Source organism: Rhinichthys klamathensis, unplaced genomic scaffold, assembly GCF_029890125.1.
Source record: "Rhinichthys klamathensis goyatoka isolate OS25496 unplaced genomic scaffold, OSU_Roscu_1.1 h1tg000232l_1, whole genome shotgun sequence".
Classification (NCBI taxonomy): Eukaryota; Metazoa; Chordata; class Actinopteri; order Cypriniformes; family Leuciscidae; genus Rhinichthys; species Rhinichthys klamathensis.
This window is the reverse complement of record NW_026606756.1, coordinates 2,367,197-2,395,148: the sequence shown is the minus strand read 5'-3', so window position 1 is coordinate 2,395,148 and position 27,952 is coordinate 2,367,197. Positions and strand designations below refer to the sequence as shown.

At 38.1% G+C, this 27,952-nt stretch overlaps 1 protein-coding gene across 1 annotated transcript; it reads left to right on the top strand.

Annotated features, from left to right (window-relative positions):
- On the top strand, window positions 1–26,908 carry mmp2 (matrix metallopeptidase 2). Its single transcript, XM_056265364.1, has 13 exons — window positions 1–404; window positions 752–978; window positions 3,184–3,332; window positions 4,025–4,153; window positions 4,242–4,415; window positions 4,604–4,777; window positions 6,171–6,344; window positions 6,571–6,726; window positions 6,908–7,034; window positions 16,776–16,912; window positions 23,720–23,879; window positions 24,757–24,866; window positions 26,514–26,908. The coding sequence occupies exons 1-13, from the start codon at window positions 252–254 to the stop codon at window positions 26,615–26,617; spliced, it is 1,974 nt and encodes a 657-aa protein (XP_056121339.1). The 5' UTR covers window positions 1–251; the 3' UTR covers window positions 26,618–26,908.
- The last annotated feature ends 1,044 nt before the right edge of the window (window positions 26,909–27,952 follow it).

Sequence of the window (27,952 nt, the reverse complement as noted above, 5' to 3'; positions counted from 1 at the left end):
CGTCTCCTATTTCACTGCTCTCCCAAATTCTTGGTTCTGGAGGCTGCGCAGTCCCAGCTCAAGCTCCAGCATCAGAAAAGTGCGTGTGCAAGCAGAACCTATTCCACAGACCACGAAAGCAGGATGTGTCGCTGAGGAAAAGAAAGAAAATTTGCAGTGCAGTCGGAGAAACTTGGAGCTTGGAGAACACGTCGTAAAGTCCTGTTCGCCACCTTATTTTCAACAAAAGGACACAAAGGAACCGGACCAAAATGACGTGCTTTAAGTTTTTTAGCTGTAGGCATGTTGTCCTTAAAGTTTTCCTCGTGCAGTTTCTTGCTTCCCTGCAAACTTTTGCTGCGCCCTCACCCATCATAAAGTTCCCAGGCGATGATACTTCTCACACAGACAAAGAAGTGGCCCTGGTGAGTGTACTTTTGATTTACAATTGAAATATGATATTAATATTTTTTGTTTGTAATTTTCCCTTAGAACTTTACTAATATTAACACAATTTTATTATTTTAAGTATTTGTGCAGCATTTAACTCTTAGCATTTTTTACTGTTGGAATACGTGGAAAATTTAAAACACAAGAAGGTTGACATGGTAGTTGGAAAATGTGGAATGTGGTTAAGTTGACTCTCTCTCTCTCTCTCTCTCTCTCTCTCTCTCTCTCTCTCTCTCTCTCTCTCTCTCTCTCTCTCTCTCTCTCTCTCTCTCTCTCTCTCTCTCTCTCTCTCTCATTGTATCCTCCTTCAACCTTTTCACAGCACTACTTAAATAAGTTCTATGGCTGCCCAAAAGACAGGTGTAATCTGATGGTGTTGAAGGACACACTGAAGAAGATGCAGAAGTTTTTTGCTTTACCAGAGACAGGGGATATTGATCAGAAGACAGTAGAGATCATGAAGAAACCACGATGTGGAGTTCCTGATGTGGCCAATTACAATTTCTTTCACAGGAAGCCCAAGTGGGGACAGAAAAACGTTACTTACAGGTGTGTTTACTTCAGACAGTGCTGAGCGAATGCTCCCCACTGTTTGTCAGTCACTCTAACCCTTTTTAAAAAAATTCACAATTCTTTCAAGACCAGTTATTCAATTTGTATTAGCGTAAGAGTCTAATACAAGAGTGCTTACTAAAAATATTTTAAAAAGAAACCATTTTTGTACAGTAAGGAATATTTTTCAGGAAGGAGTCAGGAAGCCAGTCAAAAATACAGAGATCAAAATTAACAAATCTTTCAAGAATGTTCCCAGTGGGACCTTTGTGGCTATGTTGGTGGTGGAACAACAAATCGAAATTTATTTGGTTATAAAGTTGTGCTGACTACAGGAAATGCGAGAAAAGTTTGGCCTTTGCTTGAATATTTGGATCTTGAGGATATTTACTGGCCTACATGTCCTAACAGTGTTTCTGTTGAATGAGTCATGACCACAACTATGTTGTTTTACCTGCAAAAAAAAGATTGCTGGCCCCGTATGCAGATTTATGGAAGAAAGGGTTCAGATTTAGATTTTCTGCCAGCATCAGCTTTGCTAATTTAACAGATATTTAGATTTAGTATTTTGAGCCTTGTCACCATCTTTAGAGAAATGTATTTAGAGGCTACATTTACTATAAGCAATAATTAATATTAAGCAACACAATTTATGTCAATAATAATTAATAAAAATTGCATCACAGACATTACAATATTGCTTTAATGGTTTGCCGTTCTATACACTATGTGAACCGTTACAACTTACTTACAACCTACTTGTAAACACCGTAATAAACTCTGACTCTGTTACAGTTGGTTTTCAGTTTCCAAACTCTGGATGTTCCCTTCAGTATGTCAGTGTTCAACATGTTATGCTGTATTAAGGTCATGTCTAAATTTCATATCTCATGGTTTCCAGAGTTTTTTTTTTAGTCCACTGAAATTTTTTGGAAGAACATATTTTCAGTGTTTCATCAGCTGAACAGACTGTACTTCTATCCCTTACAGCTTCCTTTTCATTCATGTAAAATTAAACAAGGCCTACTCTGACTAAGGTCCATAACTGCACTATTTTGCCAGTTGCTGTAGTGTCCTTGTAGATTGTGCCGTGGTTTGGCACTAGAAAATAGCATAATTTCAGTACTGAATATGTTTGAGATAATCGCCACGAACACAGTTAGCATTTGCTAGTTGCTTTGATAAGTGTGCACATCCAAAGAACATTAATTGTTTCATGAAGTTTATTTAAATATTCAACCTAGGGTGCCAAACAATGGCAAGAGTTCTGCCTTGATTTTTTTTATATTTTTTTTTTATTTTTATTTTATGAAGGCTGCGTGGAAGATTCCTTGTTGTCATTGTACAATTTAAATGGCTTTCTGTCAGTGCCAGTGTCTTCTAGGGTGGTCAGCATAACTGTTTCGCCCCATGCTGTTCTGGGATTATCGGAGAGCTTTGAAGATTCTCCTACTGATGTTTAGTATAGCCTTTTTAGGTTTTTTTTTTTTGCACTTGCCAGATTTGTTTGATGTTGCTACATTTTTCTGTAGGGACCATTTCAAACTGCCCTGTAATGCCAAAACAGGTTTGGATTTGACAGTCCTGGTTTTGGTTTGAAGCAGAGCTTCCTCCTTAAGAGAGAAACCAGATCATGCTGCAAACCAGCGGGTGATCAGTGTAACCAGCTGTCCCCTGATCGCTGTGTGTGAGTGATCCGTAATAGCTTGATGATTATTGGATTGAGGTGGCTCTAATGGTTGGATCCTCAGCATCCTCATGTTTCTTTGTGATGAAGAAAGAGTTGGTGGCAGACCAATTTTGTCTATTTTATAATGGGGGAAAAAATAAGCGTAGGAAACATTTCTCTCCGTGCATCCAAAGGTTTACCACATATAATACTTACTTGAGTTTGATAATGCCATTGTGGAACACGACATAACTTCTGAGAGTTTTTGTCTGGTCTTGATACATACCTGATACTTGATACTAACCTGATACATTCTTGAGCCACTCTGAGGACAAAAGGCAAATGCAGTACCTGCAGACCTACAATAATAATATGATAATTAGTTCTGTAAATTAATAACTTAGAGATGTTAAAATATTACATAAATGGGCAATGATAAATACATATAGATTATTAAATATAAATGTATTTCTATAAAATATGGAATAATCAATTGGGAGGATAGTTAAAAATATTGTTTTCTTCTTCTACAGGATCTTAGGGCACACCCCTGATCTGGATGAGGAAACAATTGATGATGCTTTCTATCGTGCATTTAAAGTCTGGAGTGATGTCACACCTCTGAACTTCACCAGGATCATGGATGGAGAAGCTGACATCATGATTAACTTTGGCCGAAATGGTATTCCAGAAAGCTTCTGTATAAAAGTTTCTAAAGTACTGTGGTGGGAATTTTCTCCTTAATCACACAGGATTGAAAGCTCTTACATTTTTTAAATACTAAGTCACATACTAACCACAGTCACTCTGGAAAATCTTTAGTATAAAGCTTCTTAGAACGGAGATTGATTTACATTGTGGTCTTTGGAAATGCTGTCATGACTGCACAAGGTAATTACTAAAAAAGACCAGCAGTATGAAAATTGTCACAATGTAAATGTTTTCTGAGCAGGCTGTAAATGACAAATTGTGGACAAAATCTCAAGAAAATTAAACAAGTTTAGAGACCCTTATTACTAACCCTGGTGTATTGGGTTTAAATCGATATTTGAGTTAAAGGGTTAGTTTACCCAAAATGGAAATTCTGTCATCATTTACTCACCCTCATGTTGTTGCAAACCCTAATAATTTCTTTCATCTTCGAAAACAAGATTTCTGTCCCTCCACTGACAGTCTACGCAACTACCACTTTGACACTTCAAAAAGTTCATAAATAGATTGTAAAACTAATCCATATGAATGAATTGAGCAGTGCAGTCCAAATTGTCTGAAGAGACACGATCGCTGTATATGATGAACATATTCAATTTAGGGGTTTTTTTGTGGTGTGTGGGGAGGTGAACTAACCTTTTAAATGTGTTGCATTATCTGTAGAACATGGTGATGGTTACCCATTTGATGGGAAGGATGGTCTGCTGGCTCATGCCTTCGCCCCTGGGCCTGGTATTGGAGGAGATTCTCACTTTGATGATGATGAGCTGTGGACATTAGGAGAAGGACAAGGTATCTCAATTGAAAGTAAATTACTGAATATGTTCCTCAAATGTCATAAGAATAATGAGCTCTTTCCTCTCTCTCCCTCTTCGTGTAGTGGTAAAGGTGAAGTACGGTAATGCTGAGGGGGAGTTTTGTAAGTTTCCATTCTTGTTCATGGATAAAGAGTACACCAGCTGCACATCTCAGGGTCGAGATGATGGGTTCCTTTGGTGCTCTACCACATACAACTTTGATGAAGATGGAAAGTATGGCTTCTGTCCTCATGAGCGTGAGTACGTTTTGTGCTAAGTTTTACGTTACAGTAAAATTTGAGACTGTTCCCATCGAAAGTGGTGCAAAGTTCAGGCAGTTACTGCTCAGATATAATTTGGGGAAGAAATTACACATTTCATTACTGTAATACTGTATGTCACAATCACTGACTCCTTGAGGATTGTGTTCCTTCCTGTGTTGCAGTCTTGTTCACATTGGGTGGAAATGCAGATGGAGCACCTTGTAAGTTCCCATTCACTTTCCAGGGAGATAAATATGATAGTTGCACCACCTCAGGCAGGGATGATGGGTACCGTTGGTGTGCCACCACTGAAGATTATGACCGTGACAAGTCTTATGGATTCTGTCCTGAGACAGGTCAGTCTATAAGTTTCTAAATCCTGAGCGATATTAATTTTCATTTCTTTGAAAAACAAAAATAAATCTAACTTACTCTACCGTTCAAAAGTTTGGGGGTCTGTATGTAAATCCTTTTTTTTTTTTTAAAGAAATTAATACTTTTTCATCACAGAAATAAATAACATTTTATTGCATTAAAAAAATGGTTATTTTAAATTGCGATAATATTTCACAATGTTACTGTTTTTACTGTATGGATGGTCAAATAAATGCAAACTTGGTTCAAAAACATTTTTAAAATCTTACTGAACGGTAGTGTATGTTATGTCAGTAAAGTATGTGACACTATACGTGTGAAGATTTATAGTTGCCCATGTCATATGTTCTAGTCAGGTTGTTTGTTTCTGTTCAATTAAATGTGTAAAGTACAATTCAATTTCGTAATGGATACTCTTCCAAACAGCTTTACAAATAATAGTGCCTTACAAACCTCACAGTAAGCAAGCCAAATGGGACAGTGGCAAGGAAAAACACTGATGTAAAACAACAGATGTTTAGATGTTGCTCAGGATGTTTCACCATTCATCCAAGTTGACACACAATGATATTGCAGAGACTTCAGATCAGTGATGTATCAGTTTATGTATTTGGTTTTTAAGGTTAGTCTCTTTAGTTTCCAGAAGACTAAAAGTTTCTCTTCTTATTACGGGATATTTTCCATTGTGTTACTGATCTGGCATAAGCATGCCAGAAGCACAGAAATCCTCATCTGGTTGTAATTCCCTGGGAATGCAGCCCTCTCTTCCTATTTGTATATGAGTGTGTGCGCTGCATAAAAGAGTCAGAAAAACAAGTCCAGTCTGATGCAAGCCATCACTTTAAATTGGAGCTTTGGACCACAGTCCCATACTTTAGCTGAACTTTAACAAAACACAGCTCTGTTTATGCCATGAAACTGGTGGGACCTTCATTTTGAGTCTGTTAAGTCAGTGTGATTCAGACTGTTGAGTCTGTGTAATTGAGACTGACTCCTCCCTAATGCTTCTCTAAGCTCCAGTCCTGTAATTTTTCTTTAGGTTCAAAAGCCATGATCTAATATGTGAGTTTATTAACACTAGTTGCAGCTTGTGTTATAGCTTGTGACATCATTTTTGAAAAACAGATACATACTTAATGGAAACAGTTATCTGCTTATTTTGCCTCTCTTATTATCTCAGTTATTGTTGTTCAGCACTGTAGTTATTTTATTTATTTATTTAGTTTGTTAGTTAGTTAGTTAGTTAGTTAGTTAGTTAGTTAGTTAGTTAGTTAGTTCTAATCAAGAGCTGTCACAAACTCTGGCCCTTGCTTTAAATCAATTGTTAATCAAACTTTTTAAACCCTCCATTTTGTATTTATTTTAATGACACAGCAATGTCAACAGTCGGAGGAAATTCAGAAGGTGCACCCTGTGTCTTCCCCTTTAAATTTCTGGGCAACACCTACGACTCCTGCACCACGTCAGGACGCAGTGATGGGAAGATGTGGTGCGCCGTGACCAAAAGCTTTGATGACGACCGCAAGTGGGGTTTCTGTCCTGACCAAGGTGGCATTGAGATATTTTTGATCCTTGTGTGTCATTGTTTATATAATGTCTAGCTCGCCAAAAATATTCTGTTCTTGTGATGGCACAAAGAAAAACTTAATTTTTTGCTCTCACACCCAGTCACTTCCTGCCTCTGTCTCTTTCTTTTCGATGTCTTACTTACATCATGTTGTGATGCTATACTTTTTATGGCCAGATTAATAAATCTCTCTTTTTTTTTTCTCAGGCTACAGTCTATTCCTGGTGGCGGCCCATGAGTTTGGTCATGCCCTGGGTTTGGAGCACTCTGAGGACCCTGGAGCTCTCATGGCTCCTATCTACACATTCACCAAAACCTTAAGTTTGTCTGATGATGACGTTAAAGGCATCCAGGAGCTCTATGGTGAGTGGCAAGTGTCAAAGATGATAATCATATGATCAGCTGCAACTAATCATTTGTTTAATGTATTTTATTACTGGCATAATGTTCATAATAATTTTCTTCTGATTTTGTGATAGTTCTAATTGAATTTGAAAGATTATCTTTGTCTTCTTTATTCATCTTAACACTTCTCTCTGTACAGGTGAGCCAACAGACAAACCATTGCCCCCTCACATCCCACCGGTCACGCCAATGGATGTATGTAATGAAAACATCATATTTGATGCTGTAGCCCAGATCAGAGGAGAGATCTTCTTCTTTAAGGACAGGTAATTAATTAAGGACACCCAATTCAAAAAGACTCTTGAATAGAATTTTCACATTAATCTAATAACAGAAAAATAACAAGGAAAGCACATTTTGGAATATTCAGGAAGGATCACAATACTGCTTGTTTTTGGCTTTTTGTCCACAAAACATCCATGCAATAATTTGACCGGTCAAAGAGAACATCATGATTCACAGCAGCAAATACCAGGCACACAACTGTGGGTAGCAGTTATTTCATTTGAGCGTTTCATTTGGCAAGGAATGCTCAATTCATCTGTTTTCAGTGGTTTCAAAATCTTTCTACTTGCATGCACAGGAAATGGCCCCATGGCCATCTGGAGAAAACTTCATGACCCAGTTTATCTGCCTATTAAAAAAACTTCAGCATATCTTTTTATAATCATTATGGATAGGAGTAATTTCTTTATAGTGGTTGGAATAACAGGATGACGATTTAAACAGGAGAATAATCATGCTGATGCTTTAGCCACATTGTTAGTTCAGAATTCAAACAAAGTAAGTGCGGTGGTGGTGAGACTGGATAGAAAAGGGAAAGTCCACAGATCTGATCCCACATCCCAAAATCAAAATACCTCAGCACAAACATTACCATATCGTGGGTCCTACCATATCATCATATCCTAAAATTGCTGACTGCTTTAATGTATTACATGATCATGACAGTTTCCATATTGGTGACTACAGACATATGTACAGACTTTACTTTAATCGTTTTTCTTTAGGAGACTTAAAACTTGACAAGTATTTAACTGTATTTAAACAGCATTTAAACAGCATTTAAGTTTCTTGGGTTAACCCTTTTATTGTGTGGGTGCCTAAGAAACAACCAAAATAAATTCACACACATGTATTACATGCATTTAAGTATAATTTACTGTTTGATTTGCTTTAAAGCTAATTTATAACTTTTCGATTCATTCTTTACACTTACTACTCAGATAATCAGAGGTAAGCATCATAAATTATAACATTTTGGAGGGGTGTCCAAAGCAAATATATGGAGAATATAAAGAGTGCTGTCATAGATTTTCACTAACATGCTCATGGATCAGGACCTCTGGAACGAAAAAGAGCCACCCACTATCCTACACACACCTCCGGTTTTAAAGCTGCCTGCTATGCATTCACAGAGATCACAGGACCACACAAACATAGTATGGGTATAAGTGTATGTCTGTATAGAACTCAGTGGGCTCTTATTGCCTCTAAGTAAGATCCTGAAAAACTAATCCAAAGGATCCAGATCATGTTCATTCCATAAATCTAAATAAATCAGTTTCGTTTGATTAATGATGTTTTATTAACAAAGTTCGGGAGGAGCACGTTCACATAATTAACACGGGTGGAGAGCACTCAGCAATCAATGATAAGAGGTGTATATAGATTCAGCAGTCTCACCTCTCAGCCTCACCCTCCCCCCGGGCAGCAAGCCAAATACGCATTAAACTTTACTCCCTCTAATTGTATGTAAGTGTGAACTCGTGAATTGTAATTCATTAAAGAACCCTTTATGTATCTTCTATGCATAAAACAACATGTATAATATACAGTAATACACTATATACAAATGAGTTTCCGTTATCTTTGCAGTCCTATTTCTTTCTAAGGCAGTAATTGGAGATGCGGAAAAATTTAATGTTCTCAATATTTGTTCCTCATTTCACAATGTTTACATTTATTAATTTTACCAAAGGATTTTATCCAAAAGTATTTTGTTTATTTGTTTGTGTATTTATTTTAAATAAATAGTATCTAAATGTTAGAGTTTGTTGTAATATAAATTATTATTTTAATTTTAAGTCTTCTGGATTTATATAAAAAAAAAATGCTAAATGCTATTAAAAAATGGGAGTTCGACCTAAAAATCAATCTTCCCCAAATTTCTGAACCTCTCTCCATATTTTCGCTGATGAATATGTCTGTACAAGCTAGGAGTCAAACAGTTCAGCAGTGGAAATGTCATTATCATAGAGTTATGATCAAATTAGAGGGTAATTCTGTGAATCTGAGGATCCCTAGCTGGAGCTGAAAGTCTCACTTTACTATGTTGGCAAGATGACTTGAGATCTCAGATATTCACCCAGCTGGATAAATGTGACAGCTGTTTAAGCCATTCAACAGAGAAAGAGGGAGGAAAAGAGAGAAGAGAGTAAGGCCAGAGAGCACACCCCCAAAAGGTTCACTAATGTTTTGTTTATTCAGCTGCACCAGAAAGCCTTTATTTTATCTAATCTTTGGCTTAGATTTATGAGCCACATCTGAGGCATTTGGTAAAATGAATTCTTCGTCTTGTATTGTTTCGTTCATAGGACAGCTTTAAACAAGAGCAGAACTCAACTAGTGTTTTAACTACAAGAGCGTTCTGTTATTACATGTTTAATTGCATAGACAGCGAAGGGAGGGATGTTCAGAAGTTTTCGCAGCTGAAGAAGTGAAGCTTTGGAGAAAAATGTTTGATTACAGTTTAACTCTAACCTAGTGCTGTGATCTTAAAGTTGCACAATGGGCCCTATTTTAACTAAGCGCATGGTAAAGTACAAGGCGCAAGTTCACTTAGGGTGTGTCCGAATACACTTTTGCTAGTTTAACAACTGGAAAAATGGAAAAACATGCGCAGCGCATGGGGTTGTCTCTATTCTCTTAATGAGTGATGGGTCTCTTTCCATCTGTGCGTGTCTCGTCATATCCGTAAATAGAGAAAAGTTGCTCACGGCTACTCTGACGCATATGAGAAAGGTTGACAGGGAACTGCTGAATCTGGAACCCCCTGGAATCACCTGTCTTAAAGTAACAACAGGTAACTTTTCAACCTTCATAATATATTTCCAAGTCTCTTGTGATGGTACATCGACTTACAATAGGTTGAATGACACGTCTGCCATAGCCTGACGGGGTCTGTAGCGTTTTTAATCGTACTTTTAAACTTCGGGTTTCGGGTAGTAACCGGCGAACAAAGAGAACTACAAAATTCGACTGCTTTACGGCATATACGTCACTTCCACCACCACCCCCACTTCCTTAAAATCGGACTTGCGAGCCAAATGTTATAGTCATGGCCGAAGCAGCACAGAAAAACAAGAAAGCAAAGGTTTTATCGGAGCAAAGCAAAAAGAGAAAAAGAGAAAGTGATCGCGTTAAAGGCAGAACGAGGATCAACATTGCAGAGCTGCCAACTCTCACGCATTGGCCGTGAGACACCCGCATTTGATTGGTTTCACACGCTCACACGTACGCCACACCCCCGGTTTCTCACGCTAAATTGTCAACCCAGTCGGTCAAATCCCTGAAAGATGAGTTTATCTATAGATCTACCTGTTGAGCCACTCGTGATCGACAAGTTATACCGCAAATTAGTTCAAATCTCCCGGAATCTAGAGCGAGCGCGCACGCGAGACAGAGACTGTGCTCCAACGCGCGCGGACGGCAGAGAGAGAAAGCGAGCGAGAGACCTTACGTGTGCAGGGAGCATCGAACCCTCCATCGAAAAAAGAATGCCTCTCTCTAACCTCTCTAATTCGCTAGAGTAGTAGCGAATTATCAATCTGGTAGCTAGTAGACGATATTCTAGTTTTTGATGGTTAGCTATCGCTAGTATTCTCGTTCTGATTTGAACTTTGCAATCGATGAAATGCAAATAGCAAATGTTTGACCTAAAAAGTGTAGTCTACTCAACATGTACAAAGAAAGGAGGAAGATTATTAATAAAATCATATTTTAGGAGGATACCTAACATGTCTGTGATATTTGTTTATTTGTCTTGCCTCAAGCTATAATGCAAATCGATTTGTAAAATTTGCAGATTCATTTATGGTAGCTTGATATTATAATATTGACGATATATGGTTATTATCAACCACTCAAACATTGCATTGAAGTATCATATAGATCCAGTAAAACGGTAACCAATAGACTAGGCTACTATAATGACGCTGGCTTGTAAACGTGAGCATCGCGATCATTTGTCGTTAGAAAAAAAATAAAACCCATGAAATTATATTCATATGACATGCTGAAATATATGCCACTGTACCTGGGATGAAGACATTTCACACGCGACGCAAGCAGAACACCTGCATGTGACCTCCTCCTACAGTGTTCAGGGCTATCCTGGTTGTCAACAATTGCACGTGCATGTAGGATGACAGAGTTTACGACAGTAGTAGAGGACAATACTGTTTCCCAACTGTAGGGGGAGCCCGAGAGCAAAAAACTACCTGTTGTTACTTTAAAAAAGGCGAACAGAGGAGAGTCTGTTGGCAAAAGAGAATGCGACAGAGCTCGTAATAAAATGAGAATCAACATTGCATTGGCTTTTCGGAGATGGCGAGACTGGAGGTATTTGTTATGTAAAAGCGACGCACAAGTGAGGAAGGTATTTTATCGAACAGATAAATTGCCATATGTAGGTCTCTAACAGAATTCATTGTAAAGCATTATCTGGGTGATTCTCACGAAAGCTTGGTTTTAAAAATTTCAAACATGAAAATTAAAAAATGCTTGAATTAACAAAAAAACAATTCAGACATTAAAAACAAAGTCTGGAGAATTTGTGAACATTAATTTAAAAATATTTACTTACAATTTAAGACCTTTTTGAGCATAATTTCCAAAACAAGTCCCAAAAAATCTAATTACCGCAACAGTCTGAAAACATCAACACTGTTAGAAAATAAAATAAATTTTCACATTTTTAAAAATGGATTATTAACAGTCATGCACAGTTACTTAAAAATCTGAAATAATATTTATTTTTAAATTAGCATTATTTAAATTTTTTGTTTAATTTCTCTCATTACCGCAACACCTTCCACAATTTACAACCTTTTTTTATATATATTTTAATGAAACCTGACACATTTTCAAAATGATGTGACAAACCTGAAAGAACATAATGTGTAGATACTGTACACACATTTAAAAGCAAACTACAAATTTTATATTAATTAAATTAACATTTAATGATCATCTGTTGCGGTAATGAAACATAGGTTTTGGAAATGAGGTTGATTATTTCGGTAATGATAATAAGTTTACTATGTCTAGATTTAATGTAGAAAAATGTATAATATATGCAAAATCATGGATTCAATTTCAAATCTGTTTTATTTTGTAGTGCTTCAATACATAACATTAGCAACAACAACAACAAAAAATACAAAAATAAATAACTTTAATATTCGTAAAACAATAACTTATAACTTTAATATTTGTCAAAGTGTTTCAGAGAGGGAAAAACCTCTTCATTCTTCAACCTCTTCATAACTAGGTAAATGCCTACTGTTGGAAACATTTGTCAATGTATACACCTGGCTGCACAGAATAGATGATTAGGAGATGAATGAAAGGAAAATATTGCCAAAAAAGAAGATGAGAAAGTATTTACAACATAAAAAGTTAGTTTTTACTGAATCTTTCTTTTTAACGAATGTAGAGGGAATAGTATAGCTGTTCTTAAATACAAATACAAGCATCCACTACATTACATGAGCTTGGCATTTACAATAACTCATTTTGATTTGGTAGGCTAATTGGATAAATAGTCTAATTCTTAGGATAAGGAGAAAAAGAAATGCAAAATCATTGCACAAATGTAATTGTGCCATGTGCACTGTAAAACCTAACAGTAATATGTACTAAATAGAATTGAGTTCACTGCACTCAAATATTACTGAAACTTGAATGACTAAAACAGAACTCAAACTGAATGAGTTATAGAACATTTCTAGATACCAGAATGATAATTGAATAATAATTGTATAATTAAGTGATGATTGAGCATTAGTGATGAACACCTGCTGTTAACAAGCAGAATCACCGAAGAAAAGAGAAAAACAAGAACTACAACTGACTTTCAGCCACAGCCTTAGATGAAATCAACTGAAGATAAAAGATGTTAAACCTCTGAAGATCTCAAAAGAGGAGGATTAAACAACTCCACAAACAGCATTACCAGCTTCACTTATTATTAACCAGTTTGACTTCATTACTGCCATTCGTCTACAGAAGTTCTTATTAGAAATAACAGAGGTTTAGAAGTTGAGGATTTGAGTTTCGTTTAAGGTCACCATGATGGAGATCGGCGTTTGCTTTAGTTGTGCTCTTGTCCCTTGACTTTTGCATACAAGTTTGTCTTTGGCTTCTGTAACAGTGTTTATAAAACAAATATGGCACAAAATTCAAGGGAAAGTATGAATGGGTGTTGATTGTTAAAGATTCATGATGACAATCATCATTTAGTGACGTGATTCACTGATCTCATTCAGAGACTAATCTCTGATTAAAAGGGCAACATTACATTTGTTTTATTCAAAACTGTGATTCTACAAGTAAGTGAGACTGTTGTGACCATCAGATATTATGCAAGACTTTACAAACAGTTTGTGCAGAAAAAGTTTCACAGAAAATGTATTGAATTACCAAGACTCACACAGACATCAAGAATCCGCATATGAATCTCAACAATGGTGACCATTAAAAAAATGACTCATGCTGCAATGCATGCTGGGTACTAGCATTATACAAAACTTATCCATGGCTCCCAGCATGAATTATTCTTCTAATGGTCACCATTGTTGAGAATCATATGATGATTCTTGATGTATGTGTAAGTCAGCATGATACCATGATTATTGAAATCTGATTGTCACAACAATGGACCTTACAGTAGAATCACAGTTCTATTATAATGTATAATACAAGTAATACATCACCTGTTTATTCAGATATTAGGCTATAAAAAAGATCAGGGAATCAAGTCACTAATTGATGATTTTCATCATCAAAACACAACCATCAACACATGATCATATTTCCTTTTGGCTTTTGTGCTATAACAAATGTGTTTTATAAACACTCAGTTTCAGCAGCCAGAGAAAATCTGGTGTTATAAAGTCAAGGGTCAAGAGCCCAACTAAAGCAAACACTGACCACTATCATGGAGTCTTTAAATGAAACAATACATCATCATCATCATCATCATCATCTAAGCCTCTGTTCATTCTCAATTGCAACTTATGTAGATGTCTGACAGAAATAAAGTCAATCTGGTCAGTAATAAGTGAAGCAGGTGATGCTGTTTGTGGAGTTGTTTAATCCTCCTCTGCTGAGATCTTCACAGATGTAATGTCGTCTTTTATCTTCATTTGATTTCCTCTAAGACTGTGTCTGAAGACAGTTGTAGTTCTTGTGTTTCTCTTTCCTTCTGTGATTCTGCTTGTTAACAGCAGGTGTTCATCACTAATGCTCAATAATCACTAAATTAATCACTTAATTCTTGACTGCAATGTATATCTACTTTTAGTGAACTCAACTGAAATAATTTCAGAGTACTCATAACTATTGTTTTCATCAACTTTGAATTGAGGCAATCGGTTTCCTCAAATGAAATGAGTTAGCTTAACTTATTGTATTTTACTTTATGTGTAATATTGTGAGCTACCAGTAACTGCAAGTGCTCTGAGTTCATTTAAAGTTTGTCATTTCACTGTTTTTACTCAATATAGTGAAGTTTCAGCTATATAAAGTATTTAAATGCAGTGTAAAGTTTAATTGTGTATTAAGAAATATAATTGTTTTAGTGGACTCGATTAAAATAAGTTCAGAGTACTCATAACTATTGTTTTTATAAACTTAATTGAATTGAGGCAATCGGTTTCCTCAAATGAAATTAGTTAGCTTAACTTGTTGGGTTTTACAGTGAACAGAAGCACAAATAAATACAATAGAATAAAGATACAACTGAAATAAAGAGTGCTTCAAGTTTTTCAGGTAGATCTAACAGAAGTTTTCAGGAACAGGAATACTATCAACTATAATTATTACAACATTATTACACAATTATTAATTAAAACTATTGAAGTTTTTTAAGTGTTTTATTAATATGAATGACGTACTGCTGCAGATTTATTTATTTATATAGCCCTGTTATAGTAGTGGATAAAAGGCTGTGTGTGTGTGGGTGTACGCTCATGTACATTTCCTAGCCCTGTAGAGTGTTTATTGCTGATTACACCTGCAACATCTCCAAACCTAACCTCTCTCTCTCCTTCCTTCTGTACTCCTCGAGCAGTGGTTGCTGTATAATTTTTCCCTGAACTTTGTCAACATGGCTCAAACTTTTTTTTTCTCACTTGCTGACTGCCAACAATGAAACAAATCATGAAGCAAAATATCAACAGTTAGAAAAAATATTTGAATTCATATTAAATCCATAAGGTATATTTAAAAGTAGTACACAATGATTAAATTCTCATTTCCGAAACAGAAGTTCTCTCTACCGCAACTGGCCTTAAATGGTTGCAGTGTATGAGAATGGTGTTTCGGAGGATGAGGTGCCTTGGTATGTTTCTCTAACAATAGAGAATCTATGATGACTTTGCTAATCTTTTACTCAGTGCATATAATTAGACATTAATGAAGTACAATTTTATAAAAAATTGTAAATCTAACAATTTTCTAAACATAGAAAACTACTTGTTTCGGTAATGATAATCAATATGTCGTGTACACATTCTGACAAGTGAATATTTTACATTTAATTGGAGAAATATAAAGAGATCTTCTTACCTAGTAGCCATCTTAAAGGAACTGGCCCATGTGCTTCTTTATTCAAAATCAAACTTTATTTAAATTCTGAATGTGCGTTTTAACAGTCCTCAAAAAATGTTACGGAGGATGAGAACCGCAGTCATGGACACATCATTTTCCTAGTTTTTTACATTATTATTATACATGAATATTCAGTAAATTATTTTTTCTATCATCTGAAATAATCTAGTAGAACATCCATTTTTTTTTTTTCTGATTTATTTTTATTTTAATTTGTTTAAATTACATCATAACATACATTCAGTTAAGTTGGACGCATTACGGTAATGATAATTTTCGCAGAAAATACAGTAAAATAGAAAATAAAATTATTCCCATGTTGAATTTACACATTGTGCAAGGTAGAGATCAGTATTGTCTTTATTGTGATGCTTTTTTATATTACTAAATAACATGTTTAATATTTAAAATCATTAGTGCCGTGGTGTTTTAATGGTTTCGTGAGAATCACCCATCTATTGTGAAGGGTCATTTCATTATGGTTGTTATAGAGCTCTGCTGGAATTTATTTTCAAGGAAGTAACATGTGAATTAATGAGTATAGCTACTGTAATGTCGCTGATGATCGCTATTTTCATTCGCACAGTCACGCAGAGCCGAATTTTGTTTTTTAACTGCTAGAGGGCCAAAAGTTACATAAGTTTAACATACTGTAAAATAATTGCTGCCAGACAGAGGCTGTGTGCTTCTCTCAGAAGCTTCAATTCACTCTAGTCTATTGAGCTGTAGTCACTGATTCCTGAGTTCTCTATCTTCTCCTCTGGGGCTGAAATGTTTTGGCCTTTTGAAAAATAGGTCAGTGGAAAGAGTTCTGGGTTGGTTGGTATTGTTTTTGTGGTTTATTCTGGGGCAGCAGGCAAGTTTGGACATGTCCAACTGCCTCTTAACTCACTCTTTAAGCATAATAAGAAACATCTGCTCAGTGAATCACCTCATTGTAGCTACTAGAGTGTGGTGCAGGCTCTTCTTTCCATCTTACTTATCTCGTTCTCATCTCTTCTCCCTTCTCTCCCTCATTTGCTCTTTTTACCTTTTTTTGTGTGCACAAATATAGTGTTGCCATTTTCTTTTTCTTTCTCTTCTTTGTCTAACTCTAAACTCTCCTGTTACAGATTCCACTTCAGGTCGGCTGATGTCAGAAGGAAGCCGACAGGCCCCATGCTGGTGGCTACATTCTGGAGTGAACTTCCAGAGAAGATTGATGCAGCTTATGAGAATCCTCTGGAGGAGAAGACTGTCTTCTTTGCAGGTAATGCAGAACATGCACACTTGTTTCCTAAGGGCAGAATAAAAGAACCAGGTGACACATACAGTCATGTGACTTTAAGACTCATCCGCTATATTTATGACTACCAGCAGGGCAAATTAATGGTGGTGAATACAAAAACACACAAACAGAGATACCAAGAAAATTATGTTGATCCACAACGGGTCACAGAAAACATTTGTACAGATTCAAGTTAGCACAGAACCTTCCAAATCTAACATTCACTGACATTTATATGTATTTAATCCACATCTCTGTATAATCGCACACTTTGTAAATTGGCGCTATATTTTGGAGATGGATTGTGGTTTAAATACGGAGTTGCGGAGTAGCACCTCTAGCAACCTTTGTTAATTTACAGTTCTGCAGGCGGCCAATTATGGACAGTGATTCCGGTAAGAGAATCAGGCACGGGAGAAGTATATCCTCTTCAAACTTCTCTTTAATAGCACTTGTCAGGCAGTAAGTGACAAACATTTACAATATCAGGATGGTAGGTAAAGTTATGTGATGTTATCAAGTTCTGTTGTGGTCTGTAGAATATATAAATAAAGCAATACTGTATGAATACAATATTTCTTTACTCAAATTACCTCACAAAGTATCAATAACTGACTAAAAAGGTAATCACAAATGAATTCTCAACTGTAAGATAACAAATAAACATTATATGATAAGATAAACTCTGGTTTATCAACTGGTTTCACAGACGGGGCTTAGATTAAGCCAGGATTAGGCCATAGTACAATTGGGGTATGTAAATAGCTTTTATAAACCTGCCTTAGAATAAAAAAAAACATTACTGGTGTGCATCTTGAGAAAAAACAATGGCACTGACATATTTTAAAGGGGTCATCAGATGCCCATTTTCCACAAGTTGGTATGATTCTTTAGGGTGTTCATGTAAAGGTTGTAATATACTTTGGTTAAAATTCCTCAGTGGTTGTGTGAAACAACACCCTTTTTACCTTCTCAAGAACAGCTTTGTTCACAGTGACCTGTTTCGGTGCATGTCTCTTTAAATGATAATGAGCAACTGCTCACCCCACCCCTCTCTTCCATGGGGGGTGTCGAATGGCTGAGGGCAGCAATATGCTAATACGTGACAGTCCATCATTGGTTGTGGGCGAAGCACGAGCATTATGACAACATAGTGCTCAGAAAATCCAAACGGCCTGATTATTGAGAGTGTTTAGACTTTTTGAGGATAAAAAAAAAGGAGTGAATGGATTTTTTTCATTGTATGGTGGTTGTGTCCACACACTGCAAAGACACATTTATATGCAAACACCATATAAAACGTCTCGGTTACTATTGTAACCCTCGTTCCCTGAAGGGTTTCATTTAATTTTCAACGTGACGACGTAATTGGGATCACTTCAGGGAGCCCTATCAACTTCGAGTATCTACAGAACGAGCCAATGAACGTTGGCGTGCGTGAAACGCATCACGCGCCCCGCCCCGCAGCGCGGGTATAAACAGGAAGCGGGCGCACGCACACACTGTTTTTTGCTGAGGAGCCAAGATTGAGACGGCCGTGCAGCGATGGTCAGCAACCGTGGTGACGGGACGTTACGTCTCCCGTTCCCTCCTTCAGGGAACGAGGGTTACAATAGTAACCGAGACGTTCCGAGACGTTCGACGTGACGGCGTAATTGGGATCCCATGGAAAACGCCACGGTTGCTGCCAAATCCAGCGCCCTATGCAAGACTCTCAGATCCCCAACTGACTGGGGCGGAAGGCCTGCGTAGAGGGAGTTCGAACTGCTGTTCCTTTATAACCCACACAGTGCCTTTCCAGGGGAGAGGGATGCTGCGGAAGCCACATCCTGCCCGAAGGGAGGTAACGTGGAGATACACATATGGACTGGCTGAAAGGGGCAGTGCAACATATGGAATGTCACTGGGGTGGCTCCAGCCTGAGAAGGGGGAGGCTACACCGGACAGTGACGGCAGAGCGGACTCTGCCAAGGGAAAGACATGGGCTCACCGCGGGGAGCTGGTCGTGGAAGAATACGCATATGGGATCGCCGCAGGGATCACCACATATGGAACCCAGCCTAGCTCAAGTTACACAAGCATACGAGCACTAGGCCTGGCGTCAGATGCTCCGCAACGTCTGACTGCCGAAGGGGTGAGGAGGAACTCTACAGGGTTCGCCTAAGTGGGGAACTCGACTGGAGCAGAAAAGCGCACGTATCCGCTCCATGTGGAGGGGAGTGCCGCAGCAAGCCGACACTAGAGCGGAAACTTCGGTGTTACCGGCTGGTTGAAACGAGCACACAGGATGAAACCGGCTCAACACGTATGCTATAAAACCTAGTGAACGTGTTAGGTGTCGCCCAGCCCGCAGCTCTACAGATGTCTGTCAACGAGGCACCGTGTGCCAGCGCCCAAGAAGAAGCGACACTCCTAGTAGAGTGGGCTCTCAACCCGGGCGGGCAAGGCACACCTTGGGCTTCGTAAGCCAAGGCGATGGAATCCACTGTCCAGTGGGCCATCCTCTGCTTGGAGACAGCCTTTCCCTTCTGCTGGCCTCCGTAACAGACGAAGAGCTGATCTGAGGTCCTGAGGCTTTACATTCTGTCCACGTACAGGCGCAGAGTGCGGACGGGACAGAGAAAAGCCAGGGCTGGGTCTGCCTCCTCCGTAGGCAGTGCTTGCAGGTTCACCACCTGGTCCCGGAAGGGAGTGGTAGGAACCTTGGGCACATATCCGGGCCGGTGTCTCAGGATCACGTGAGAGTTAGAGAGTTAAAATTTTATTTATCGCAATTCAGATACATTTGCCCCCAAATGAGTACAGACGCAGCTAAGCTCTATATGCATGCGATGATATTTTCACATCTTAAATACTGGATCACAACTTGGTCTCTATCAACCAACTCTGTGTTACAGCCCCTTCAAAGCTTATATAAACAGGCACTTAAAATTTTAGATAAAAAACCTGTTTCATATCACTACTGTAACATTGTGAAGAAATATAAACTTTTGAGAATTTTGTTTTGTTTTCAGATGTCAATTTAGTATACAAAATTCTTCATGATCTGGCGCCTCAGCCCCTGAGAATGTTTGTGAAATCTTGTGAAGAGGCAGGACTTAGAACAACGCGAGCCTCCTCTAGAGGAGATTGTTATGTCAACTTTAGGTCCTCTACCTTTGGACAGAATTGCTTCTCTGTGAAAGCTGCAGGGATGTGGAATGTGTTGCCATTAACTGTTCATGAGAGTAATACCTTGCAACAGTTTAAACTTAATTTGAAGAATTGGTTGAAAGACGGTCAGATTTGTGAACATTAACACAAAATTGGTTAATTGGGGTATTTTTAAAAATGCAAGAAGGTAATATTAAAAGAAAAGAAAGAAATTAGAATTATACTATAAATATTGCAATTTCATGTGTGTTGAGGTGATCCTTTTGCTGGTGCTGCATCTGTATTTTATATTGTAAATTAATGAATTAGTAAGAATGCTCTTTGTCCACTGTATAAACCTGCTGTCATTTTGCCTCTGCCCAGGGACTGCAGATGACAATTAGCTTAAAGCTATCTCTGTCTTGTGTAACACATTTGTTGTGCAATGTCCCGGTGAAATAAACAAATAAATAAATAAAATAAACCACCCTCGTTCATGTCCATGAGCGCCTGGGCCTGGTGGACCTGCAGGAGCGCCATGGCATGGAGGGCGGAAGCAGCCTGTCCACAGGCCTTATAAGCCTTCGCCGAGAGACCGGACGAAAACTTACAGGCCTTGGACGGGAGGCGTGGATTACCCCGCCAAGAGGAAGCAGATGCTGGACACAGCTGCATCGCAACGGCACACTCCACTGGCGGGATATCCACATACCCCTTAGCTGCTCCACCGTCAAGGGTGGTGAGGAGGGAAGAGCCACTAGGACGGCTTCTGGCACTATACGGTGCCGTCCACGTCCTAGTGAGCTCCTCATGCACGTCCGGAAAGAATGGTACCGGGGCAGGGCGCTGAGAACCAGCACGGCCCGCCCCGAGAAACCAATCGTCCAACCGGGAAGGTTCGGGACATGGTGGAGGGTTCCACGCAAACCCGACCTTCTCGGCGGCCCGGGAAAGCATAGCCGCCCATTCTGGATCGAACTCGGGCAACGCTACACTCCCCGAAGGGGGCAACGCAGCCAAATCGTCATCCCCAGAGGACTGAAGCTCCCCCTTCGATGCTGCGATAGACATCTGGTCATCAGGTGGAGCCCCAAAGGACACAGCTGGCCATCCATGAGAAGGGCCAGCGCGTTCCTTTGGAGGCTCCAACGGCGGCAGCACTTGTGAGGCGTGAGGGACCCACGGAGATTGCCTCAGCGGGGAAGCCCTCAGGGTAATCCTCAGATCACCCTGGGCATGCACTGAAATAGGTCTATTCTGAGGTCCAGAATAGACGCTAGATTGGGGCATAGGCGAGGGGACTGGACCTCCCTTGAGGTAAGTGAGTCTCGATCTCAGCGCTGTCATAGTCATATTCCCGCAATGGAAACATGAGCTATTCACAAAAGCTGCCTCAGCGTGCTGAATGCCCAAACAGGCAACTATTGTGGCCGTCTGCTGGCGCCAAGGGACGACCGCATCCAGAAACACAAAAGCGGAATGACATCCTGAAAAGTACGCAGTATCCCGCTTGTGTTGCTCTTTTAATGAAAATAAAAAACAGAAAATAAAAAAAACTCTTCAGTGCTGAAGCACCCAGGGATAGCCGCGGTGTAATCGGGGTACACACTCAAAGGAGGATCGCCCACCGAGACCGACACACACACACACACACAAGCAATGCTGTGAAAATAGCAGTTGTGAGCTGTAAATGCTCGCGGCCACCGCTGATCGCGCCGTCACACCAGCACTGGAGCACAGAGTTTGTCTTCCTGTCTTCAGTAATGCTCAAATAGCAGCAGTCAAATAGCAGCACCGTAAACTGGCCTGTCAATCATCTTGTCACAGTTAAAATCCTCCACATTTCATTTAATTTTCTACTGTATCAGAGAGAAATGCAGTAGTATGTTGATCTGCCAGTCGCGGGTCTTTCATGCAGAGACTCTCCTCATAATGATGCATTTAAAAGTTAATGGCCAAAAAGATCTTTATACAAGTTCACATTGTTGTTGCAGATGAAATGTAACACGGATAACATTAAACAAATATTTTTTATCAGCTAAAATTGAGTATCAGTCACTCAAACCCCTTTATCTAAACCTCTCTACTTAACCGTCGGTCGCGCACATCTGCCATGTTTTGTATAGTTTTTTGAACACTTTTTACTTGTGTTTGTAGTTCTGAACTGAATCGTCCTCCAAAGCACAATGGGTTGTGGGCAATATTAGCCATAATAGTGTGCACGGATTCACACTTCGAAAATCTACCGAAAACAGTAGGCCATCCGGGGACTTCTGACATACTCTTTTCAACATACTATGCTTTGGGACTCACTCATTTTAATCTCACATACTATTTAGGCTGGATAGTATGGACATTGGGACACAGGGATGGAAACATTAATGTGAACTAAAAACAGACTTGACATATCCATATAGGGGTGGCAGTGGCTCAGTGGTTCATGTAGGTTGTCTACAAACTGGAAGGTTGGTGGTTCAATCCCCGGTTCCACCTGACCAAGTGTCGAGGTGTCCATGAGCAAGACACCTAACCCCAGCTGCTCCCGACGAGCTGGATGGCGCCTTGCATGGCTGACACCGCCGTGAGTGAATGGGTGAATGTGAGGCAATATGTAAAGCGCTTTGGTGTTGGGTCTGTGAAAGCACTATATAAATGCAGTCCATTTTCCATATCCACCTAAGGACGCTCTTACAGAGCATATATATAATAATGCATATTAGTGCTCCCAAATTGTAAATTTGGGAGCTAAATTAACATTAGAATTTATAGCTCTGTAATTTAGCTCTGAACTGCTTGCACAAACTTCCCAACCTGGCACACAACTAAGTTTTGAGGCTCCTGATAATATCTTTCAAGACCTTATGTCCATTGCGATAGACATTTTATGTTGTGTTATACAACTCTGAAAGATGTTTAAAATGAACTTTGAATATTATCACTTAATACTATTAAGATTGTAATAATGTAAGTTAATGTGACCATAAATTAGTTTATAAACTAAAAAAAGAAAGAAAAAGCTTACTGTTCCTCTTGTCTAGTCGGTTAGCCATGCATGTCATTACTAGTGTTATAAAAACATAAAATTGTATTGGTTTAAACCAAAAAAACATGTGATGTCCATTCCAATGGGCACAGGTTTTGAAGGGTTTAACACATTTATTCAGCAAGGATGCATTAAATTGATCAAAAGTGACAAAGACATTCATAATGTTACCAAAAAGTTTATTTCAAATAAATGCTGTTCTTTTGAACTTTTTCTTCATTAAAGAATCCTTAAAAATGTTTCATAGTTACCATAAAAATACATCACAACTGTTTTCAACATTGATAATAATTTAAAATGTTTCTTAGGCACCAAATCAGCATGTTAAAATGATTTCTGAAGGATCATGTGACATTGAAGACTGGAGATACTGACAAATTCTGACTTGACATCAAAATAATTAATAACATTTTAAAATATATTAAAATAGAAAACAAAATATTTCAAATTGTAATAATATTTCACAATATTACATTTTTCACTGTATTTTTTATTTTAAAAAATACATTGATTTTTTTTTTATTGGTGAAAAAATATGGTACATGTGCGTTTTTCATTGTTTGTGTGTCCTCCAAACAAAATCTGTATTAAAAATATTTAAATTATTTCTCTAGATGATGAGATGTGGGTATATTCCGCCAGTACTCTGGAGAGAGACTATCCCAAGAAGATCTCCAGCATGGGTCTTCCTTCAGATTTGCATAGAATTGATGCTGCCTACTCGTTCCACAAGAGCAAGAAGACTTACTTATTTGCTGGCAACAAGTTCTGGAGGTAATCCTTATTTAAATATTCCTCAACATATGTGAGCTTAATAATGTATGTGTTCACTGTGATTAATGACCAAAATACACTTGTTCTTTGAGAACCTAGTAGACGCAGGGAGTTGTTTCCCCTAAATTCTACAAATGTAGAAATTATTGGATAAAAAAGCAGACTTTGGAATAATTTTCCAAAGTTTCAGTGAATATTCCTCATATCAATTTCTTGTGAAGCCTTTGTTTCCCCACTAAAGTATAGCCAAATGATACTGGACATAATAAGGATAAGGTTACAGGGCTTAACTAAACACCTGCGCATTATTTTACTCATTCCTGCAGATTTTGCGTCCTACCCAAAGTGTGCACGCATAAAGCCGCCTTTCAGTACTAAATTGAGGGGGTTTTTTCACAGCTTATTGTGCTTTAACAGTCAGTTACACACAATAATATCAAAATGCCAGTCAGAGTATTCACGTTAACACAGTCAGTTATGTTTTAAGTGAACGTAAACCGTTGAGAAAGAAAATGCATTTGTAACAGTATAATGGATCCATGCGTCAGTTCTTAATCTGCTGCCAAATGTCCAGTGAAAATGGCCAGTAACTTTGGAAAACCACTAGCCACAGTGGCTGGTGAGCAAAAAAGTTAATGTCAAGCCCTGGCAGTATATGTAATGTGTATCTTTGTTCTTATTTTTTAATAACAGAGATTTTTATGTTTGCCACTTTGGCCTAAATGTCTTCCAAAATAGGGAAATTAGTTTGGCAGTCACTTGCAAAATAGTAAATCCAGCATGAAAAAGAATTGTGATAATATCAAAAATTGTGATATATTTTTGCCATATCGCCCACACCTAGTGTAGATGCTCACTTTTTTCCATGACTTCTCAGGTACAATGAAGCCAAGAAAAAGATGGATCCAGGTTTCCCTAAACTTATCGCAGATTCTTGGAGTGCTGTTCCCGATGACATAGATGCTGCCCTCAGCCTTGTTAGTGATGGTAAGAGATTAAAAATTGTTTGGTTTCAGATCCAGCTTTGTCTGTGGTATTCCTCTGCAATGAAGTTAAATGTAACCTTTAACCTGAATTAACCTTTCATCTCAATCCTTTCCTTTCCCCACATTCTGTTAGCCCTCACATGCATCTGATTTGTTTTCATAACCTTTTGCAGTGTAGTCTGTGTGTGTGTGTGTGTGTGTGTGTGTGTGTGTGTGTGTGTGTGTGTGTGTGTGTGTGTGTGTGTGTGTGTGTGTGTGTGTGTGTGTGTGTGTGTGTGTGTGTGTGTGTGTGTGTGTGTGTGTGTGTGTGTGTGCGTGTGTGCGTGTGTGTGTAGAGCCTGGTAGAGAATTATTGCCAGTTAACTCCAACCCAATTACTGCTGGCATTAGGCCTTCAACAACAACAAAAAAACCATGGTTGCCCCCTGCTCAAGATTACGAGCTTTTTCCAGTAACAGCCACTGTCTGAACTAAATACAAACTCTAAATGAGAGAAAAGCTTAAAAAAGAGAGGGGTAAAGGATCTGTAATGGTTTTACGCAAGGTGCTCTGGTTTCGTTTAGATTTACTGGAATTTACTTAGCATATACATGCTTTTTCAACCACCCAACTCTTTCCTCCGCTGTCACTAACACACATTTACACTCATACAGGTATACAAAAAAAACCACATGTACACACTTCATAAAGCTGGCCTGTGTGGTGTCTGAAAGGTTCCTCTGTGTGTGTGTGTGTGTGTGTGTGTGTGTGTGTGTGTGTGTGTGTGTGTGTGTGTGTGTGTGTGTGTGTGTGTGTGTGTGTGTGTGTGTGTGTGTGTGTGTGTGTGTGTGTGTGTGTGTGTGTGTGTGTGTGTGTGTGTGTGTGTGTGTGTGTGTGTGTGTGTGTTTGTAATTAGACTGTTTGGAGCTGAGTTAAGCAAAAACAACTTCTCTAGGTTGTGAATTAGACCACAGACTCCAACATTTTACAGATAAATGGATCACTTGCATAGAGCCATTGGTTAACCAAGCTGTATTAAATAGACACAATTTAATTTAAATCAGTTATAATGTCTTATGCTTTTAAGTCACTAAGTCACTTAAGTCACTAAGAATTTCCATTTTTTTAAGAAATTAATACTTTTATTCAGCAAGGACACATTCAAGTGGTCAAAAGTGACAGTAAAGTACTTTATGTTGTAAAAAAAATCTATAGGCTAAATCTATTTCAAATAAATGCTGTTCTTTTGACTTTTTTAGTCATCAACAAATCCTTAGCAAATAATGTATCATGGCTTCCACAAAAATATTAAGAAGCAGTAAATCAGCATATTAGAATGATTTCCAAATGATCATGTGATACTGAAGACTGGATAATATGCTGCTGAAAATTCAGCTTTGCAACCACAAGAATTAATTAAAATGTTAAACTAAATAGAAACAGTTATTTTAACTTGTAATATTTTACAATATTACAGTTTTACTGCATTTTTTATCAAATAAATGCAGCCTTGATGAGCATAAGATAGATCTTTTAAAAAATATTACAAGCCCCAAAACTTTAAACGGTTTGTTTGTTTGTTTGTTTGTTTTAGAGAAATTTGTAAATTTGCATTTAACTTCAATTGTTAATTTTTCATTTGGCATTTACACTTATTAAATGTTTTCAGGTCACAGCTACTTCTTCAAAGACTCCCACTATCTCAAAATGGATGACAGCACTCTGAAAATTGTCAAAGTTGGGGAGGTCAAAAAGGACTGGCTACGCTGCTGAACTGATGCACAATATTCAGCCCCTGGCACTCTGGGATGACCTTCATCACTAGATAAACAAGGCCAGCGTTATCGTGCCAAACGACAGCACTCAAATTTACCATTCTGCCCCTCTTGGTTAGTCCGAGGCTCTTTGATTATAACCCATCCTTAGCTAACCAGAGAGGCCTGGTAAGCTTCACTGCCTGGACCATTTCTGCATGCCAGACATAGGCAAACAAGACCGCAATTTTTGCTGTTTTGTCATAACGTGTGATATTTCTTGTTTATTTTTAATCATGAAAGGGTTTAATGCAGCTCCTACCCCTTAATATAACCTACACGTATATCATCAGAGGACTTCTAACATTTCCCATTTACATATAAATGTGGCAGTGGTGTCAGTTAGATGTACCTCCTTTAAAAAATGTTTTTTTTTTTAAATGCACAAAATAAATCCATCCAGGCAGTATGTAAAAAGCACAAATGTAATATTTTGCTAGTACTGATATGCAAAGATTAAGGACTTAATTCATGTTTTATTTTGTAGTAAATACTATCCAATAAAAATTCCTGCTTTAATAAAAGGACACATTTTATACATGATAATTGTGTACAAACACAGAGACCAAACAACTGTCAACACACATCATTTTTTTGTTAGTCGTTGTAGTTGTTTTTTTTTTGGGGGGGGGGGGGGGGGGGGGTTGTCTCATGGTACAGGGAGATTCACGCACGGGTTGCCTGAAGACTGTATAGGGTGTGTTGCATGATGGACTCATGTCAAGCGAGTATCATGAGAATACTGATTATCATTTGTACTCTTTATTTTTTTGTAGTTTTTGAATTGACGTATGCAATCTGTTTATATTTGTAATGGTTTATTTTTTATTATTTTCTATGCTTTGTGCACTTTGTCACTGTCTCAAAATAAATATGAATTACCCTATCCTTTAAATGGATTTTATCATTCAACTTTTCGATTTTAACATTAGATTTTGGAAAGCATTTGATTTGACTGCATCCTAGTGATTATGCTTTTGATTTCTTTTATCAGAAAACAATATCTATGGTTCACAGACTTCACACACATTAGGCTAGTACTCCTATTTTACAAAATTACTCGGATCTCACATAGCTAGACAGACAGCGACATCTAGCAGTTACATTGTATAAAGCGCATCTCTATCTCTATTTATGTGCCTTCCTTGTATTTAACTTGTATATAAGTAATATCCTTGAGTAAAACATATTAATGTAATTGTAATTCTTTTACTTTTTTTAGCGTTTTAATACTTTTTTTGGTTGGAAAATGTTACGGGAGTGCAGAGTCTTAAAGCTTCACGGGTTGAACTCA

Excerpts from the sequence above, each read along its gene's own strand:
- mmp2 (XM_056265364.1), top strand. The coding sequence starts at position 252 with ATGACGTGCTTTAAGTTTTTTAGCTGTAGGCATGTTGTCCTTAAAGTT. Across the intron at positions 16,913-23,719 it reads GAAGACTGTCTTCTTTGCAG|ATGATGAGATGTGGGTATAT; the intron begins GTAATGCAGAAC and ends TTATTTCTCTAG. Across the intron at positions 23,880-24,756 it reads GCTGGCAACAAGTTCTGGAG|GTACAATGAAGCCAAGAAAA; the intron begins GTAATCCTTATT and ends ATGACTTCTCAG.